This window comes from Palaemon carinicauda, chromosome 37 (assembly GCF_036898095.1).
Source record: "Palaemon carinicauda isolate YSFRI2023 chromosome 37, ASM3689809v2, whole genome shotgun sequence".
Taxonomy (NCBI): Eukaryota; Metazoa; Arthropoda; class Malacostraca; order Decapoda; family Palaemonidae; genus Palaemon; species Palaemon carinicauda.
In genome coordinates, this window is record NC_090761.1 from 59,914,412 (window position 1) to 59,936,911 (window position 22,500).

Here is a 22,500-nt window from a genome sequence, read left to right on the forward strand (position 1 = left end):
ATCTTTCATAGCACTTTACTCATCAAAATCCGTTAGAGCTTGGAAAAAGCAAACGATTCTACGTACTTTGATACAGGTGATTAAAAATGAGTTAGCTGAACCCAGACTTACAATAAATTATTACCTGTAATGTATTGAAAAATCAAAACTAGCTATCGAAGAACTAACCTAAACTGCTGCTACTGAACGAACTACTAGAAGATTGAGTAGTAGTAGTTGTTGGTGTAGTTGGGGTAACAGTAGTTGTTGTAGGTGTTGCAGATGTAGTAGTTGGCGTTGCTGTTGTAAATGTTGGTGTAACAGTAGTTGATGTTGAACTGGCTGTTGTTGAAGAACCAGTTGTTGTTGTAGGTGTTGCAGATGTAGTGGTTGGAGTAGCTGTTGTTGTAGTTGCTGTTGTAGTTGTTGGTGTAACGGTAGTTGATGAGGAACTGGCAGTTGTTGATGAACCAGTGGTTGTTGTGGGTGTTGCAGTTGTTGTGGTTTGTGTGTTCGTTGTTGTTGTTGAAGAGACAGTGGTACTTGTAGGTGTTGCTGTTGTTGTAGTAGAAGTTCCTGTTGTTGCGGTTGTTGTGGAGGATGTGGGTGTGCCTGTAGTGGTAGTAGCTGTTGTCGGTGTAGAAGAACCTGTTGTTGTTGTTGGTGTTGTTGTTGGTGGTGTCGCAGTTGTAGTGGTAAAGGTTGGACTTGATACACTGATGGATATACTGGAACTACTTGAGCCTATAAATCAAATTATCTATTAAATGAACTATTTGATTTTGCATTGCATAATCTTTGTCATCATTATCTTACTTGATTTTACAATATCGAACGGAAAAATAAATCATTTTAGTTAATTCTCTATTTCAAAATCTCATGTTTCAATGGTTACCATATCTTCATTTAGTAACCTATGAAACATTGATATCCAGTATAAAAATGTAATCTGTACCATCTTTATCTTGTATATATTTAATCAATTTTAATATGCATATGTTACTAACATGGAAAAATATCTAAAAGTCTTACGTTCGTTCAAAATTGAAAAGAATAAAAAATTCCAGTCATGATCAGATGGGAGATGATAAGTGAAATATTAAACAAAAAAATAAATCATTCACACATTATCATGCTATGATATTAGCTTAAGAATATATCAATATGTTCCCCCCAATAGATAATACATCGAAGATATAAAAATCACGTTTTCTTGTCAATCTCTGAAGAAAAAAAAAAGTTTTGTTCTATTTACCTTTTTAGCTCAGAAAATCAATATCAAAATAAAGGAAACTATTCATCCATAAACAGTTACATGAGTTCAACACCTCTTCATGGTTATCCATTCATTCCTATCAACCTGATTTACGATATCTTTCATAGCACTTTACTCATCAAAATCCGTCAAAACAATTTGTTAGAGCTTGGAGAAATACGAGGACTCTACGTACCTTGATACAGGTGATTAAAGAATTAATTAGCTGAACCAAAACAAACAAAAAATTATCCAAAATATAATAAAAAATCAACATTAGCTATCGAAGAACTAACCTACACTGCTGCTACTGAACGAACTACTCGAAGATTGAGTAGTTGTTGTTGGTGTAGTTGGGGTACCAGTGGTTGTTGTAGGTGTTACCGATGTAGTGGTTGGAGTAGCTGTTGTAGTTGTTGGTGTAACGGTAGTAGATGTTGAACTGGAAGTTGTTGATGAACCAGTTGTGGTAGTAGGTGTTGCAGATGTAGTGGATGGAGTTGCTGTTGTTGTAGTTGCAGTTGTAGTAGTTGGCGTAACGGTAGTTGATGAGGAACTGGCTGTTGTTGATGAACCAGTGGTTGTTGTAGGTGTTGCAGTTGTTGTGGTTTGTGTGTTTGTTGTTGTTGTCGAAGAGACAGTGGTACTTGTAGGTGTTGCTGTTGTTGTAGTAGAAGTTCCTGTTGTTGCCGTTGTTGTGGAGGATGTGGCTGTAGTGGGAGTAGCTGTTGTCGTTGTAGAAGAGACTGTTGTTGTTGTTGGTGTTGCAGTTGTAGTGCTGAAGGTCGGACTTGATAAACTGATGGATATACTTGAACTACTTGACCCTATAAATCAAATTCTCTTCTTAATAAACTATTTGATCTTGTATTACATACTCAAGTGATAAACTTACACGTCATCATTATTTTACTTGACTTTCCAACATCGAATGAAAAAATTACCTTTAGATTATATTATATTTTATTAACTCACGTTTCACTGGTTACTCAATCTTCATATAGCAACCTATGAAACGTATCCATATCCAGTATCAAAATGTAATCAGTACACATCTTGTTCTTGCATATATTTAATGACCTTTCATGTGCTTAGTTCACTAATGCAATGAAATACCTAATGTTCTTACTTTCATTAAAAACTGGAAAATATATTAAACATTTCCAATCATGTTGATTAGTTGTGAAATGACAAGTAATATATTAAAGAACACTTGAATCATTCACACATTTTGTTATGGTATTATTTCTAGAACATATCTTTATGTTCCCCAAATAGATAATACATCAAAGATATTAAAATTATGTTTACTTGTGAATCTCTGAAAAAAAGTTTGCCTATATGAATATAATATCAATTATAAAAAACAAAATAGTATCATAGCTATAAAAATTATGAACTATTTTTTTCTTCATTATAAGTAGTAATAACCTTTTTTTCATTGATAAAGTTAGTTTTGCCAACATCGAGGCAAACCTAAAAGGTCTGCACATACCCAAATTAAAGACTCAAAGAAGACTGGGATCCTGACCTACATTCATGCAAATATCAAATGCATCTATATGGGAAATCTATGAAATTATTTTATCAGACAAGTCCCATTTCTGACTCACCTGTAAATGTCAAATTTATCAACTTTTATCTGTGCCCCATTTGTACTTTTCGGTGATATAAAAACATGTATGTTGACGTAACTCCTGCTTAACCAACTGATATATATATATATATATATATATATATATATATATATATATATATATATATATACATACATACATATATAAATATATATATATATATATATATATATATATATATATATATATATATATATATATATATTGATATATTTATAAATATACATATATGTATATATATAAAGATATATATTTATATATATGTATATATATATTCATATATACTGTATATAGACATACCTATACAGTATATATATATATATTTATACATATTTGCTTATATATTTATACATATACTGTATATACATATATATGGATATATATACAGATACTGTAATATACATCCACACCCACACACACACACTATATATATATATATATATATATATATATATATATATATATATATATATATATATATATATGTATATATATATATATATATATATATATATATATATGTATATATATATGTTTATGTATATATATACTATATATATAGGTATATATATATATATATATATATATATATATATATATATATATATATATATATATATATATATATATAAATATATATATATATGTATATATATATATATATATATATATATATATATATATATATATATATATATATATATTTATATATTCATATATTTATATATGCATATATATATGTATATATATATATATATATATATATATATATATATATATATATATATGTATATATATATATATATATATATATATATATATATATATATATATATATATATATCTTAATTCTTTCTGATTGTCTAAATGCATGTCTGTCAATGCCCAGAAAGGTGCAATTTACAAACCTTTCCAATAACAATATAACGCAAATAATAATAAAGAATACATAAATTATAGGCTGGTGTGAAAATGTCTAATCTGCATGTTTTTTTCCCCCTTTTTTGTAAAGGTATAGAAATCAACAAGAAGTGAGACCGAAAATTATCTTCACTGTCCTCAACTAATTTGAGGCTTCTTTGTTGCCAAGTTTAATCAAAGTGTGCCAACACTCATTGAGTGATCATCCTGTGGGTTTCTGATACGACACCCATGGAGTGTCATATGTATTAAATGAAATTCTACGTTTTGTTAAGAATTCAAGTTACTTTAGTAAAACATATGGGTAATATTTGGAAGGAGGCAGTTATTCAAATGCAAGAAAGATAGATCATAATCCATATAAAGAAGAAGTATTGGTATATTATGGACAAGAGTTGTTCAATACATCCTTAATTGAAGTTTTTCCCAGAAGATAAAATGATATTTATAGATATCTAAGGAAATGGGAGAAGATGTAGACCATATAAGACAGGTTACAAGAGATATAAGAAAAAAAATATATGAATTGCTATATAAATTTTCAACAATCGATTATTTTCCTTGCAAAACTACATATCCAAGCTCATAATAGCTTTTTAGCTTAGTAATTTTTATCAAATGAAGAAAACTGTCAAACCATTATTGGTTATATAGTTTTAAGACAATTTTATGGTTAACCATTTATTGCTACTAACCTGTTTTACGGAATCTTTCATAGCACTTTACTCATCAAAATCCGTTAGAGCTTGGAAAAAGCAAACGATTCTACGTACTTTGATACAGATGATTAAAAATGAGTTAGCTGAACCCAGACTTACAATAAATTATTACCTGTAATGTATTGAAAAATCAAAACTAGCTATCGAAGAACTAACCTAAACTGCTGCTACTGAACGAACTACTAGAAGATTGAGTAGTAGTAGTTGTTGGTGTAGTTGGGGTAACAATAGTTGTTGTAGGTGTTGCAGATGTAGTAGTTGGCGTTGCTGTTGTAAATGTTGGTGTAACGGTAGTTGATGTTGAACTGGCTGTTGTTGAAGAACCAGTTGTTGTTGTAGGTGTTGCAGATGTAGTGGTTGGAGTAGCTGTTGTTGTAGTTGCTGTTGTAGTTGTTGGTGTAACGGTAGTTGATGAGGAACTGGCAGTTGTTGATGAACCAGTGGTTGTTGTGGGTGTTGCAGTTGTTGTGGTTTGTGTGTTTGTTGTTGTTGTTGTTGAAGAGACAGTGGTACTTGTAGGTGTTGCTGTTGTTGTAGTAGAAGTTCCTGTTGTTGCGGTTGTTGTGGAGGATGTGGGTGTGCCTGTAGTGGTAGTAGCTGTTGTCGTTGTAGAAGAACCTGTTGTTGTTGTTGGTGTTGTTGTTGTTGGTATCGCAGTTGTAGTGGTAAAGGTTGGACTTGATACACTGATGGATATACTGGAACTACTTGACCCTATAAATCAAATTATCTATTAAATGAACTATTTGATTTTGCACTACATATTCAAGTGATAATCTTTGTCATCATTATCTTACTTAATTTTACAATATCGAACGAAAAAAAAAAATCATTTTAGTTATTACTATATTTCAATATCTCATGTTTCATTGGTTACTATATCTTCATATAGTAACATATGAAACATCAATATCCAGTATAAAAATGTAATCTGTACTATCTTTATCTTGTATATATTTAATCAATTGTAATATGCATATGTTGCTAACATGGAAAAATATCTAAAAGTCTTATGTTCGTTCAAAATTGAAAAGAATAAAAAATTCCAGTCATGATCAGATGGGAGATGATAAGTGAAATATTAAATAAAAAAATAAATCATTCACACATTATCATGCTATGATATCAGCTTAAGAATATATCAATATGTTCCCCCAAATAGATAATACATCAAAGATATAAAAATCACGTTTTCTTGTCAATTTCTGAAAAAAAAGTTTTAATATATATATATATATATATATATATATATATATATATATATATATATATATATATATATATATATATATATATGAGATGAATTATACAAAAGAAAATAGAACCATAACTAAAAAAGTTTAATTATTTTTCATTAGTAGTAGTAATTGATAATGATAGTTTTTGCCAACATCGACGCAAACATAAAAGTTCTGCAAATACTCAAATTACAGATTTGAAGGAGACTCTGATCCCAGCTACATTTATGCTAATTTCAAAACCATCAATAACAGGACCCTACGAAGCAATTTCATCAGCCAAATACCGATTCCCACCCAACTATAAAAATAAAGTTACTCTGTTTTTAACTATACCCAATTTTACCCATAGTTGATATAAGTAGGAGCAATTTACCCACATTTCCAATAAGATCATGATACAAACTAATACAAAAGGCAGAAATTATAGGCAGGTGGGAAAATATATCTAACCTGAATATTATGATGTTCTTCTTGGCTATTAAGAAAAGTTAGTCATAATACTTCAAATCATTCTTTGATGAAAGATATTTCTTATATGAAGATATCTTACCAAATAAAACTTTAATGTTATGGATGTCCACCAAAATTACCCCTTTGTTGTTAGATGTTTTAGGTTCAATAAGAAAAAGTAATGTTTTTTTGTTTTGTTTTTTTACGGAAATGCATTTTCTATATATTTACTGACATATTGAATAAATTTAAAGAAACATTTCAATCCTGCAATATTTTATCACTATTGCAAGTCTACGTTTTTCAAGTAATCTTGAGTTACTTTTTAAAATTTTGAGGAAGAAGGAAATAATTCCAGTGAAAAAAAATAGACTGTAATGTCTATAAAAAAGAAACTTTAGCATACTAAGAACAAACTTGTCCCAGTAGCTGTAATGAATTTTATGAATGTCTATGGAAGTCAAAGAACATGTAGACTATATAAGACTATAAAAATGTGTGTATTGTTAGATAAAACTTTAAGCAATCAATGCTTTTCCTTTCATATAATTCTAATCATGAAAAGCCATCAAAGATATTTGTTAGAGATCGGAAAATGCAGAAGATTCTATATACTTGGATAGTGTGAATAAATCTTAATTAGCTGAACTATCTCTCATGGATAATCATTTTCCGTAATGTAATGATAAATCAAAACTAGTTACCGAAGAACTAACCTAGACTACTGCTACTGAACGAACTACTGGAAGACTGAGTAGTAGTTATTGTTGTTGGTGTAGTTAGGGTACCAGTGGTTGTTGTAGGTGTTCCAGATGTAGTGGTTGGAGTAGCTGTTGTTGTAGATGCTGTTGTAGTTGTTGGTGTAACGGTAGTTGATGTGGAACTGGCAGTTGTTGATGAACCAGTGGTTGTTGTAGGTGTTGCAGATGTAGTGGTTGGAGTAGCTGTTGTTGTCGAAGAGACAGTGGTACTTGTAGGTGTTGCTGTTGTTGTAGTAGAAGTTCCTGTTGTTGCAGTTGTAGTGGAGGATGTGGGTGTGCCTGTAGTGGTAGTAGCTGTTGTTGTTGTAGAAGATCCTGTTGTTGTTGTTGGTGTCGCAGTTGTAGTGGTAAAGGTTGGACTTGAGACACTGATGGATATACTGGAACTACTCGAGCCTATAAATCAAATTCTCTTCTTAATAAACTATTTAACTTTACAATATTCATTCGAGTATTACTGTTATGTGTCATCATTATTCCTCTTGGCTTTGTAGCATCGAACGAACAATAAATTTTAAATTATAATATATTTTAACAATCTAATCATTTTCGTAGTAACAATATGCCTATGATGCATATCCATATCCGGCATAAGAATGTAATCATTAACCCCTTTTCTTTGTATTCGTTTAGTGAATTGTGATTTGTTCATGTTATTGATATGGAGAAATATTTAATGTTTTTTTACATATTTTCATGAATAGCAAATTATAGTAATTTTAATCAGTTGATGAAAATTTAAATGATAGAAACAATTATAATATATATATATATATATATATATATATATATATATATATATATATATATATATACATACATATATATATATATAAATATATATATATATATATATATATATATATATATATATATATATATACATATATATATAAATAAATATATATATATATATATACATATATATATATATATATAAATATATATATATATATATATATATATATATATATATATATATATATATATCACACTTGTTTCTATTTATCTAAATGAATGTCTGGCCATGCACAGAAAAGGAGCCTTTTACCAAGACTTTCAAGAGAATCACAATGTACACCATGTTAGGCAAATACTAATACTAAAATACAGATATTACAAGTAGTAAGCAGGTGCAATGGTATGTCTTGTTTTAATATTTTGATAAATTTTTCATTGCTGAAAAGTATAAAGTAACTCAAAAAATCCCAAAATTATTTTCACTGTCTTCCCCCAAACTGAAACTTTTTTTGACCATTTTGATTATACACATTTAAAGGTTTAAAGGCCGGTCATAAATGGCAGACAATTCCTAAGGACAGACCATGTAAACATATGATCAGTGCCCAAGCCCCTCTCCAAACAAGCTAGGACCAAGGAGGGCCAGGCAATGGCTGCTGATGACTCAGCAGATACACCTATAGGCTACCCAAGACCCCCATCCTCAGCTCACAAGGATGCTGACGTTGCCACAACCAAACAAACTATCGAGTTTGAGCGAGACTCAAACCCCTGTCCGGCGTTCACCAGTCAGGGACGTTACCTCATCGGCCCTACAACCTCAGTGAGTGAAAATCCTGAGGATTTACAGATACGGCAACCATTAAGTGTCACACTAGGTTTATGAATAATTTTCCTTGAAACATAAATGAAATTTCCTTTTCAGACATTACTGCTATCATCAAAAGCCAAGCTGCATCCCTTCCTAAAAACGCAAAATGCTGCAATGCAAAGTAGCCCAAAAGGGAAAGCATCTCAGTGCAAATAAGAAATTGTCTATTAAATTAGATCATTTATGATTCATTGTTGAATTCTCGTGCAGTTTACTTTGGTGTTTGACTATCCAGTAAATAAAGTTATCAAGAAATCTTACTCAAACTTTTTTACGTATTGTTTAAAAAAATATACATAAGTAAATATATCAGCTATTAAAATTTTCATGTGAATACTTGCTAAAATCATCCGTTAGGGTTGAATTTAGAGATTATGTTTCAACATGGAACAGTACTTTTATATTATCAGCTTCCGTAATTGCTTTTTTTACAACTTTGCTAGCGAAATTATTGATGATAAATCATTTCAATTATGTTATATTTTTTCACCAGGCAATTTTACGTTTTGGAAAAGATTTTAAAGTAGAAAATGTACTACTGACATTTGGTGGGGGAAGGCAGTAATGTTGACTGCAATCCGTATAGAGAACATAATTATTCATAATGTAATATGAAATCAAAAGCAGCTACCGATGAACTAACCTAGACTACTGCTACTGAACGAACTACTTGAGGATTGAGTAGTAGTCGCTGTAGGTGTAGTTGGGGTTCCAGTGGTTGTTGTAGTTGTTGTAGGTGTTGCCGATGTAGTGGTTGGTGTAGCTGTCGTTGTAGATGCCGTAGTGGTTGGTGTAGCTGTCGTTGTAGATGCCGTTGTGTTTGAAGTAGATGCTGTTGTAGTTGTTGGTGTAATGGTAGTAGATGTGGAACTGGCAGTGGTTGATGAACCAGTGGTTGTTGTAGGTGTTGCAGAGGTAGTGGTTGGTGTAACTGTTGTTGTAGATCCTGTTGTAGTTGTTGTTGTAACGGTAGTTGATGTGGAACTGGCAGTTGTTGATGAACCAGTTGTTGTTGTAGGTGTTGCAGATGTAGTGGTTGGAGTAGCTGTTGTTGTTGTCGAAGAGATAGTGGTACTTGTAGGTGTTGCTGTTGTTGTAGTAGAAGTTCCTGTTGTTGCAGTTGTAGTGGAGGATGTGGGTGTGCCTGTAGTGGTAGTAGCTGTTGTTGTTGTAGAAGATCCTGTTGTTGTTGTTGGTGTCGCAGTTGTAGTGGTAAAGGTTGGACTTGAGACACTGATGGATATACTGGAACTACTCGAGCCTATAAATCAAATTCTCTTCTTAATAAACTATTTAACTTTACAATATTCATTCGAGTGTTACTGTTATGTGTCATCATTATTCCTCTTGGCTTTGTAGCATCGAATGAACAATAAATCTTAAATTATGATATATTCTAATGATTTAATCATTTTCGTAGTAACAATATGCCTATGAGGCATATCCATATCCGGCCTAAGAATGTAATCATTATCCTCTTTTCTTTGTATTCGTTTAGTGAATTGTGATTTGTTCATGTTATTAATATGGAGAAATATTTAACGTTTTTACATATTTTCATAAATAGCAAATTATAATAATTTTAATCAGTTGATGAAATTTTAAATGATAGAAATAATTATGATATATGTATGTATATATATATATATATATATATATATATATATATATATATATATATATATATATATATATATATATATATACATATATATATATATATATATATATATATATATATATATATATATATATATATACATATATATATGCATATATATATATATATATACATACATATATCATGATTGTTTCTGTTTATCTAAATGAATGTCTGGCCATGCACAGAAAGGAGCCTTTTACCAAGATTTTCAATAGAATCACAATGTACACCTTGTTAGGCAAATACTAATACTAAATACAGACATTACAAGCAGCAAGCAGGTGCAATGGTATGTCTTGTTTTAATATTTTGATAAATTTTTCATTGTTGAAAAGTATAAAGTAACTCAAATAAATCCCAAAATTATATTCATTGTCTTCCACCAAACTGAAACTTATTTTTGCCCATTTTGATTATACACATTTAAAGGTTTTAATGCCGCTCATAAATGGCTGACAATTCCTAAGGACAGACCATATAAACATATGATCAGCGCCCAAGCCCCTCTCCATACAAGCTACGACCAAGGAGCTCCAGGCAATGGCTGCTGATGACTCAGCAGAAACACTTATAGGCTACCCAACACCCCCATCCTTAGCTCACAAGGATGCTGACGTTGCCACGACCAAAGAAACTATCGAGTTTGAGCGAGACTTAAATCCCTGTCCGGCGTTCACCAGTCAGGGACGTTACCACATCGGCCCTACAGCCTCAGTGAGTGAAAATCCTGAGGATTTACAGATACGGCAACCATTGAGTGTCACACTTGGTTTATGACATCCTGGTTACCATGAATTGTTTTTCTTTGAAACATAAATGAAATTTCCTTTTCAGACATTACTACTATCATCAAAAGCCAAGCTGCATCCCTTCCTAAAAACGCAAAATGCTGCAATGCAAAGTAGCCAAACAAGGAAAGCATCTCAGTGCAAATAAGAAATTGTCTATTAAATTAGATCAATTATGCTTCATTGTTTAATTCTCGTGCAGTTTACTTTGGTGTTTGACTATCCAGTAAATGAAATTATTAAGAAATCTTACTTAAACTTTTTTACGTATTGATTAGAAAAATATACATAAGTAAATATATCAGCTTTTAAAATTTTCATGTGAATACTTACTAAAATCATCCGTTAGGGTTGAATTTAGAGATTATGTTTCAACATGGAACAGTACTTTTATATTATCAGCTTCCATAATTGCTTTTTTTACAACTTTGCTAGCGAAATAATTGATGATAAATCATTTCAATTATGTGATATTTTTTCACCAGGCAATTTTACGTTTTGGAAAAGATTTTAAAGTAGAAAATGTACTGCTGACATTTGGTGGGGAAACGCAGTAATGTTGACTGCAATCCGTATAGAGAAGATAATTATTCATAATGTAATATGAAATCAAAAGCAGCTACCGATGAACTAACCTAGACTACTGCTACTGAACGAACTACTTGAGGATTGAGTAGTAGTTGCTGTAGGTGTAGTTGGGGTACCAGTGGTTGTTGTAGCTGTTGTAGGTGTTGCCGATGTAGTTGTTAGAGTAGCTGTCGTTGTAGATGCCGTTGTGTTTGAAGTAGATGCTGTTGTAGTTGTTGGTGTAATGGTAGTAGATGTGGAACTGGCAGTTGTTGATGAACCAGTGGTTGTTGTAGGTGTTGCAAAGGTAGTGGTTGGTGTAACTGTTGTTGTAGATCCTGTTGTAGTTGTTGTTGTAACGGTAGTTGATGTGGAACTGGCAGTTGTTGATGAACCAGTTGTTGTTGTAGGTGTTGCAGATGTAGTGGTTGGAGTAGCTGTTGTTGTTGTCGAAGAGATAGTGGTACTTGTAGGTGTTGCTGTTGTTGTAGTAGAAGTTCCTGTTGTTGCAGTTGTAGTGGAGGATGTGGGTGTGCCTGTAGTGGTAGTAGCTGTTGTTGTTGTAGAAGATCCTGTTGTTGTTGTTGGTGTCGCAGTTGTAGTGGTAAAGGTTGGACTTGAGACACTGATGGATATACTGGAACTACTCGAGCCTATAAATCAAATTCTCTTCTTAATAAACTATTTAACTTTACAATATTCATTCGAGTGTTACTGTTATGTGTCATCATTATTCCTCTTGGCTTTGTAGCATCGAACGAACAATAAATTTTAAATTATGATATATTCTAACAATTTAATAATTTTCGTAGTAACAATATGCCTATGAGGCATATACATATCCGGCATAAGAATGTAATCATTAACCCCTTTTCTTTGTATTCGTTTAGTGAATTGTGATTTGTTCATGTTATCAATATGGAGAAATATTTAACGTTTTTACATATTTTCATAAATAGCAAATTATAGTAATTTTAATCAGTTGATGAAATTTTAAACAATAGAAACATTTATGATATATATATATATATATATATATATATATATATATATATATATATATATATATATATATATATACATAGATATATATATGTATATATAAGTATATATATATAAATATATATATATATATATATATATATATATATATATATATATATATATATATATATACAAATGAATATATACATATATATATATATATATATATACATATATATGTATATATTATATATATATATATAAATATATATATATATATATATATATATATATATATATATATATATATATATATATATATATATAAATATATATATATATATATACATATATATAAATATATATATATATATATATATATATATATATATATATATATATATATATATCACATTTGTTTCTATTTATCTAAATGAACGTCTGGCCATGCACAGAAAGGAGCCTTTTACCAAGACTTTCAATAGAATCACAATGTACACCTTGTTAGGCAAATACTAATACTAAATACAGATATTACAAGTAGCAAGCAGGTGCAATGGTATGTCTTGTTTTAATATTTTGATAAATTTTTCATTGCTGAAAAGTATAAAGTAACTCAAAAAATCCCAAAATTATTTTCATTGTCTTCCACCAAACTGAAACTTTTTTTTGCCCATTTTGATTATACACATTTAAAGGTTTAAAGGCCGCTCATAAATGGCAGACAATTCCTAAGGACAGACCATATAAACATATGATCAGCGCCCAAGCCCCTCTCCATACAAGCTACGACCAAGGAGCTCCAGGCAATGGCTGCTGATGACTCAGCAGAAACACCTGTAGGCTACCCAAAACCCCCATCCTTAGCTCACAAGGATGCTGACGTTGCCACGACCAAAGAAACTATCGAGTTTGAGCGAGACTCAAACCCTTGTCCGGCGTTCACCAGTCAGGGACGTTACCACATCGGCCCTACAACCTCAGTGAGTGAAAATCCTGAGGATTTACAGATACGGCAACCATTGAGTGTCACACTTGGTTTATAACTTCCTGGTTACCATGAATTGCTTTCCTTGAAACATGAATGAAATTTTCTTTTCAGACATTACTACTATCATCAAAAGCCAAGCTGCATCCCTTCCTAAAAACGCAAAATGCTACAATGCAAAGTAGCCAAACAGGGAAAGCATCTCAGTGCAAATAAGAAATTGTCTATTAAATTAGATCATTTACGATTCATTGTTGAATTCTCGTGCAGTTTAATTTGGTGTTTGGCTATCTAGTAAATGAAGTTATCAAGAAATCTTACTCAAACTTTTTTACGTATTGTTTAAAAAAATATATATGAGTAAATATATCAGCTATTAAAATTTTCATAAGAATACTCACCAAAATCCTCCGTTAGGGTTGAATTTAGAGATTATGTTTCAACAAGGAACAGTACGTTTTGTCATGAACATTCATTACTGCTTTCTTTACAACTTTGCCAGCGAAATTATTGATGATAAAACAATTCAATGATGTAATATTTTTTCACCAGGCAATTTTACGTTTTGGAAAAGATTTTAAATCACTTTAGAAAATGTATTGCTGACATTTGCAATCCGTATAGAGAAGATTCATAAATACATGATGAAGAAAAATGGCTGAATTCATTGATATTCCTAGTTTGTAGTAGTAGTTAAAATGGATTTAACGAATATCTAAAGAAGGAAACTGCATATAGACTTTATAAGACGGAGATAGTAAGACAAAGATAAAAAATGGTGTAGTTTGATAAAAAATTCAGAAACCAATGGTTTTCCTTTCAAAGCCACGTATCGAAGAACATATTACTACTTTGTAATGTTTTACTTTTTATCCTACAAAATTGACAATTGAATAAAGAAAATTATTCAAACATTAATTTAACATAATTAGAACACTACTTGGTTATTCATTTATTCCGATCACCAAGTTTTACGATCACATTTCATATCCCTTCACTCATCAAATCCATCAAAAAGATATGTTAGAAGTGGGAAAAAGCAGAGGATTCTACATGCTCTAATAAATGTGATTGAAAATCAATTAACTACCAATACTTATCCTTATGTAATGGGAAATCAAAGGCCGCTACCGAAGAACTAACCTAGACTACTGCTACTGAATGAGCTACTGGAAGACTGAGTAGTGGTTGTTACTGGTGTAGTTGGGGTACCAGAGGTTGTTGTAGGTGTTTCTGATGTAGTGGTTGGAGTAGCTGTTGTTGTAGATGCCGTTGTGTTTGAAGTAGAAGCTGTTGTAGTTGTTGGTGTAATGGTAGTAGATGTGGAACTAGCAGTTGTTGATGACCCAGTGGTTGTTGTAGGTGTTACAGATGTAGTGGTAGGGGTAGCTGTTGTTGTAGATGCTGTTGTAGTTGTTGGTGTAATGGTAGTAGATGTGGAACTGACAGTTGTTGATGAACCAGTTGTTGTTGTAGGTGTTGCAGATGTAGTGGTTGGAGTAGCTGTTGTTGTTGTCGAAGAGACAGTGGTACTTGTAGGTGTTGCTGTTGTTGTAGTAGAAGTTCCTGTTGTTGCCGTTGTTGTGGAGGATGTGGGTGTACCTGTAGTGGTATTAGCTGTTGTTGTTGTAGAAGATCCTGTTGTTGTTGTTGGTGTCGCAGTTGTAGTGGTAAAGGTTGGACTTGAGACACTGATGGATATACTGGAACTACTCGAGCCTATAAATCAAATTCGCCTCATAATAAACTATTTAACTTTACAATATTCATTCGAGTGTTACTGTTATGTGTCATCATTAATCCTCTTGGCTTTGTAGCATCGAATGAACAATAAATCTTAAATTATGATATATTCTAATAATTTAATCATTTTCGTAGTAACAATATGCCTTTGAGGCATATCCATATCCGGCCTACGAATGTAATCATTAACCACTTTTCTTTGTATTCGTTAAGTGAATTGTGATTTGTTCATGTTATTAATATGGAGAAATATTTAACGTTTTTACATATTTTCATAAATAGCAAATTATAATTATTTTAATCAGTTGATGAAATTTGAAATTATAGAAATTATTATGATATATGTATGTATGTATATATATATATATATATATATATATATATATATATATATATATATATATATATATATATATACATATACATATATATATATATATATATATATATATATATATATATATATATATATATATATATATATATATATATATATATATATATATATATATATATATACATATATATATATATACATATATATATATATATACATATACATATACATATATATATATATATATATATATATATATATATATATATATATATATATATATATATATATATATATATATATATATATATATATATATATATATATATATTGATTGTTTCTATTTATCTAAATGAATGTCTGGCCATGCACAGAAAGGAGCCTTTTACCAAGACTTTCAATAGAATCACAATGTACACCTTGTTAGGCAAATACTAATACTAAATACAGATATTACAAGTAGGGAGTAGGTGCAATGGCATGTCTAGTTTTGATATTTTGATAAATTTTTCATTGCTGAAAACTATAAAGTAACTCAAAAAATCCCAAAATTATTTTCATTGTCTTCCACCAAACTGAAACTTTTTTTTTTGCCCATTTTGATTATGCATATTTAAAGGTTTAAAGGCCGCTCATAAATGGCAAACAATTCCTAAGGACAGACCATATAAACATATGATCAGCGCCCAATCCCCTCTCCATACAAGCTAGGACCAAGGAGGGCCAGGCAATGGCTGCTGATGACTCAGCAGAAACACCTACACCGAAGAAACTATCGAGTTTGAGCGAGACTCAAACCCCTGTCCGGCGTTCACCAGTCAGGGACGTTACCACATCGGCCCTACAACCTCAGTGAGTGAAAATCCTGAGGATTTACAGATACGGCAACCATTGAGTGTCACACTTGGTTTATGACTTCCTGGTTACCATGAATTGTTTTCCTTGAAACATGAATGAAATTTTCTTTTCAGACATTACTACTATCATCAAGAGCCAAGCTGCATCCCTTCCTAAAAACGCAAAATGCTGCAATGCAAAGTATCCCAACAGGGAAAGCATCTGAGTGCAAATAAGAAACTGTCTATTAAATTAGATCATTTATGATTCATTGTTGAATTCTCGTGCAGTTTACTTTGGTGTTTGACTATCCAGTAAATGAAGTTATTAAGAAATATTACTCAAACTTTTTTACGCATTGTTTAAAAAAATATATATAAGTAAATATATCAGCTATTAAAATTTCCATGTGAATACTTACTAAAATCATCCGTTAGGGTTGAATTTAGAGATTATGTTTCAACATGGAACAGTACTTTTATATTATCAGCTTCCGTAATTGCTTTTTTTACAACTTTGCCAGTGAAATTATTAATGATAAATATTTCAATTATGTGATATTTTTTCACTAGGAAATTTTACGTTTTAGAAAAGATTTTAAAGTAGAAAATGTACTGCTGACATTTGGTGGGGGAAGGCAGTAATGTTGACTGCAATCCGTATAGAGAAGATAATTATTCATAATGTAATATGAAATCAAAAGCAGCTACCGATGAACTAACCTAGACTACTGCTACTGAACGAACTACTTGAGGATTGAGTAGTAGTTGCTGTAGGTGTAGTTGGGGTACCAGTGGTTGTTGTAGTTGTTGTAGGTGTTGCCGATGTAGTGGTTGGAGTAGCTGTCGTTGTAGATGCCGTTGTGTTTGAAGTAGATGCTGTTGTAGTTGTTGGTGTAATGGTAGTAGATGTGGAACTGGCAGTTGTTGATGAACCAGTGGTTGCTGTAGGTGTTGCAGAGGTAGTGGTTGGTGTAACTGTTGTTGTAGAACCTGTTGTAGTGGTTGTTGTAACGGTAGTTGATGTGGAACTGGCAGTTGTTGATGAACCAGTTGTTGTTGTAGGTGTTGCAGATGTAGTGGTTGGAGTAGCTGTTGTTGTTGTCGAAGAGATAGTGGTACTTGTAGGTGTTGCTGTTGTTGTAGTAGAAGTTCCTGTTGTTGCAGTTGTAGTGGAGGATGTGGGTGTGCCTGTAGTGGTAGTAGCTGTTGTTGTTGTAGAAGATCCTGTTGTTGTTGTTGGTGTCGCAGTTGTAGTGGTAAAGGTTGGACTTGAGACACTGATGGATATACTGGAACTACTCGAGCCTATAAATCAAATTCTCTTCTTAATAAACTATTTAACTTTACAATATTCATTCGAGTGTTACTGTTATGTGTCATCATTATTCCTCTTGGCTTTGTAGCATCGAACGAACAATAAATTTTAAATTATGATATATTCTAACAATTTAATCATTTTCGTAGTAACAATATGCCTATGAGGCATATCCATATCCGGCCTACGAATGTAATCATTAACCCCCTTTCTTTGTATTCGTTTATTGAATTGTGATTTGTTCATGTTATTAACATGGAGAAATATTTAACGTTTTTACATATTTTCATAAATACCAAATTATAGTAATTTTAATCAGTTGATGAAATTTTAAATGATAGAAACAATTATGATATATATATATATATATATATATATATATATATATGTATATATATATATATATATATATATATATATATATATATATATATATATATGTATATATATATATATATATATATATACATATATATAAATATATATATATATAAATAAATATATATATATATATATATATATATATATATATATATATATATATATATATACATATATATATATATATATATATATATATATATATTTATATATATACATATATTTATATATATATATATATATATATATATATATATATATATATATATATATTTATATATATACATATATTTATATATATATATATATATATATATATATATGTATATATATATATATATATATATATATATATATATATATATAAATATATATATATTATATATATATATATGAATATATATATATATATATAAATATATATACATATATATATATATATATATATATATATATATATATATATATATATCACATTTGTTTTTATTTATCTAAATGAATGTCTGGCCATGCACAGAAAAGGAGCCTTTTACCAAGACTTTCAATAGAATCACAATGTACACCTTGTTAGGCAAATACTAAATGCAGATATTACAAGTAGCAAGCAGGTGCAATGGTATGTCTTGTTTTGATATTTTGATAAATTTTTCATTGCTGAAAAGTATAAAGTAACTCAAAAAATCCCAAAATTATTTTCATTGTCTTCCACCAAACTAAAACTTTTTTTGCCCGTTTTGATTATGCACGTTTAAAGGTTTAAAGGCCGCTCATAAGTGGCAGACAATTCCTAAGGACAGACCATATAAACATATGATCAGCGCCCAAGCCCCTCTCCATACAAGGTAGGACCAAGGAGGGCTAGGCAATGGCTGCTGATGACTCAGCAGAAACACCTATAGGCTACCCAACACCCCCATCCTTAGCTCACAAGGATGCTGACGTTGCCACGACCAAAGAAACTATCGAGTTTGAGCGAGACTCAAACCCCTGTCCGGCGTTCACCAGTTAGGGACGTTACCTCATCGGCCCTACAACCTCAGTGAGTGAAAATCCTGAGGATTTATAGATACGGCACCCATTGTGTGTCACACTTGGTTTATGACTTCCTGGTTACCATGAATTGTTTTCCTTGAAACATGAATGAAATTTTCTTTTCAGACATTACTACTATCATCAAGAGCCAAGATGCATCCCTTCCTAAAAACGCAAAATGCTGCAATGCAAAGTAGTCCAACAGGGAAATAATCTTAGTGCAAATAAGAAATTGTCTATTAAATTTGATCATTTATGATTCATTGTTGAATTTTTGTGCAGTTTACTTTGGTGTTTGACTATCCAGTAAATGAAATTATTAAGAAATCTTACTCAAACTTTTTTACGTATTGTTTAAAAAAATATATATAAGTAAATATATCAGCTATTAAAATTTTCATGTGAATACTTGCTAAAATCCTCCGTTAGGGTTGAATTTAGAGATTATGTTTCAACATGAAACAGTACTTTTATATTATCAGCTTCCGTAATTGCTTTTTTTACAACTTTTCTAGCGAAATTATTGATGATAAATCATTTCAATTATGTGATATTTTTTCACCAGGCAATTTTACGTTTTGGAAAAGATTTTAAAGTAGAAAATGTACTGTTGACATTTGGTGGGGGAACACAGTAATGTTGACTGCAATCCGCATAGAGAAGATAATTATTCATAATGTAATATGAAATCAAAAGCAGCTACCGATGAACTAACCTTGACTACTGCTACTGAACGAACTACTTGAGGATTGAGTAGTAGTTGCTGTAGGTGTAGTTGGGGTACCAGTGGTTGTTGTAGTTGTTGTAGGTGTTGCCGATGTAGTGGTTGGAGTAGCTGTCGTTGTAGATGCCGTTGTGTTTGAAGTGGATGCTGTTGTAGTTGTTGGTGTAATGGTAGTAGATGTGGAACTGGCAGTTGTTGATGAACCAGTGGTTGTTGTAGGTGTTGCAGAGGTAGTGGTTGGTGTAACTGTTGTTGTAGATCCTGTTGTAGTTGTTGTTGTAACGGTAGTTGATGTGGAACTGGCAGTTGTTGATGAACCAGTTGTTGTTGTAGGTGTTGCAGATGTAGTGGTTGGAGTAGCTGTTGTTGTTGTCGAAGAGATAGTGGTACTTGTAGGTGTTGCTGTTGTTGTAGTAGAAGTTCCTGTTGTTGCAGTTGTTGTGGAGGATGTGGGTGTGCCTGTAGTGGTAGTAGCTGTTGTTGTTGTAGAAGATCCTGTTGTTGTTGTTGGTGTCGCAGTTGTAGTGGTAAAGGTTGGACTTGAGACACTGATGGATATACTGGAACTACTCGAGCCTATAAATCAAATTCTCTTCTTAATAAACTATTTAACTTTACAATATTCATTCGAGTGTTACTGTTATGCGTCATCATTATTCCTCTTGGCTTTGTAGCATCAAATGAACAATAAATCTTAAATTATGATATATTCTAATAATTTAATCATTTTCGTAGTAACAATATGCCTATGAGGCATATACATATCCGGCCTAAGAATGTAATCATTAACCCCTTTTCTTTGCATTCATTTAGTGAATTGTGATTTGTTCATGTTATCAATATGGAAAAATATTTAACGTTTTTACATATTTTTATAAATAGCAAATTATAATAATTTTAATCAGTTGATGAAATTTGAAATGATAGAAATAATTATGATATATGTATGTATGTATGTATGTGTGTATATATATATATATATATATATATATATATATATATATATATATATATATATATATATATACATGTATATATATATCACATTTGTTTCTATTTATATAAATGAATGTCTGGCCATGCACAGAAAGGAGCCTTTTACCAAGACTTTCAATAGAATCACAATGTACACCTTGTTAGGCAAATACTAATACTAAATACAGACATTACAAGTAGCAAGCAGGTGCAATGGTATGTCTTGTTTTAATATTTTGATAAATTTTTCATTGCTGAAAAGTATAAAGTAACTCAAAAAATCCCAAAATTATTTTCATTGTCTTCCACCAAACTGAAACTTTTTTTTGCCCATTTTGATTATTCACGTTTAAAGGTTCAACGGCCGCTCATAAATGGCAGACAATTCCTATTGACAGACCATATAAACATATGAACAGCGCCCAAGCCCCTTTCCATACAAACTAGGACCAAGGAGGGCCAGGCAATGGCTGCTGATGACTCAGCAGAAACACCTATAGGCTACCCAAAACCCCCATCCTTAGCTCACAAGGATGCTGACGTTGCCACGACCAAAGAAACTATCGAGTTTGAGCGAGACTCAAACCCCCGTCCGGCGTTCACCAGTCAGGGACGTTACCACATCGGCCCTACAACCTCAGTGAGTGAAAATCCTGAGGATTTACAGATACGTCAATCATTGAGTGTCACACTTGGTTTATGACTTCCTGGTTACCATGAATTGTTTTCCTTGAAACATGAATGAAATTTTCTTTTCAGACATTACTACTATCATCAAGAGCCAAGCTGCATCCCTTCCTAAAAACGCAAAATACTGCAATGCAAAGTAGCCCAACAGGGAAAGCATCTCAGTGCAAATAAGAAATTGTCTATTAAATTAGATCATTTATGATTCATTGTTGAATTCTCGTGCAGTTTACTTTGGTGTTTGACTATCCAGTAAATGAAATTATTAAGAAATCTTACTCAAACTTTTTTACGTATTATTTAAAAAAATGTACATAAGTATATGTATCATCTATTAAAATTTTCATGTGAATACTTACTAAAATAATCCGTTAGGGTTGAATTTAGAGATTATGTTTCAACATGAAACAGTACTTTTATATTATCAGCTTCCGTAATTGCCTTTATTACAACTTTGCTAGCGAAATTATTGATGATAAGTCATTTCAATTATGTGATATTTTTTCACCAGGCAATTTTACGTTTTGAAAAGATTTTAAAGTAGAAAATGTACTGCTGACATTTGGTGGGGGAAGGCAGTAATGTTGACTGTAATCCGTATAGAGAAGATAATTGTTCATAATGTAATATGAAATCAAAAGCAGCTACCGATGAACTAACCTAGACTACTGCTACTGAACGAACTACTTGAGGATTGAGTAGTAGTCGCTGTAGGTGTAGTTGGGGTACCAGTGGTTGTTGTAGTTGTTGTAGGTGTTGCCGATGTAGTGGTTGGAGTAGCTGTCGTTGTAGATGCCGTTGTGTTTGAAGTAGATGCTGTTGTAGTTGTTGGTGTAATGGTAGTAGATGTGGAACTGGCAGTTGTTGATGAACCAGTGGTTGTTGTAGGTGTTGCAGAGGTA

At 31.3% G+C, this 22,500-nt stretch overlaps 1 protein-coding gene across 1 annotated transcript in view; it reads right to left on the reverse strand.

Moving 5' to 3' along the window:
- LOC137629818 (mucin-3B-like) overlaps positions 1-22,500 on the reverse strand; it is a 164,553-nt gene that overhangs the window by 120,794 nt on the left and 21,259 nt on the right. The window contains exons 14-23 of the mRNA XM_068361467.1: positions 22,259-22,500; positions 19,928-20,512; positions 17,205-17,789; positions 14,709-15,284; positions 11,662-12,246; positions 9,219-9,836; positions 6,919-7,359; positions 4,668-5,225; positions 1,531-2,061; positions 169-723 (exon numbers count right to left, since the gene is read on the reverse strand). The exon at positions 22,259-22,500 is cut by the window's right edge and continues 343 nt beyond it. Of these exons, the coding sequence (XP_068217568.1) occupies positions 169-723; positions 1,531-2,061; positions 4,668-5,225; positions 6,919-7,359; positions 9,219-9,836; positions 11,662-12,246; positions 14,709-15,284; positions 17,205-17,789; positions 19,928-20,512; positions 22,259-22,500 (5,276 nt within the window). The remainder of the gene's footprint in view (positions 1-168; positions 724-1,530; positions 2,062-4,667; positions 5,226-6,918; positions 7,360-9,218; positions 9,837-11,661; positions 12,247-14,708; positions 15,285-17,204; positions 17,790-19,927; positions 20,513-22,258) is intronic.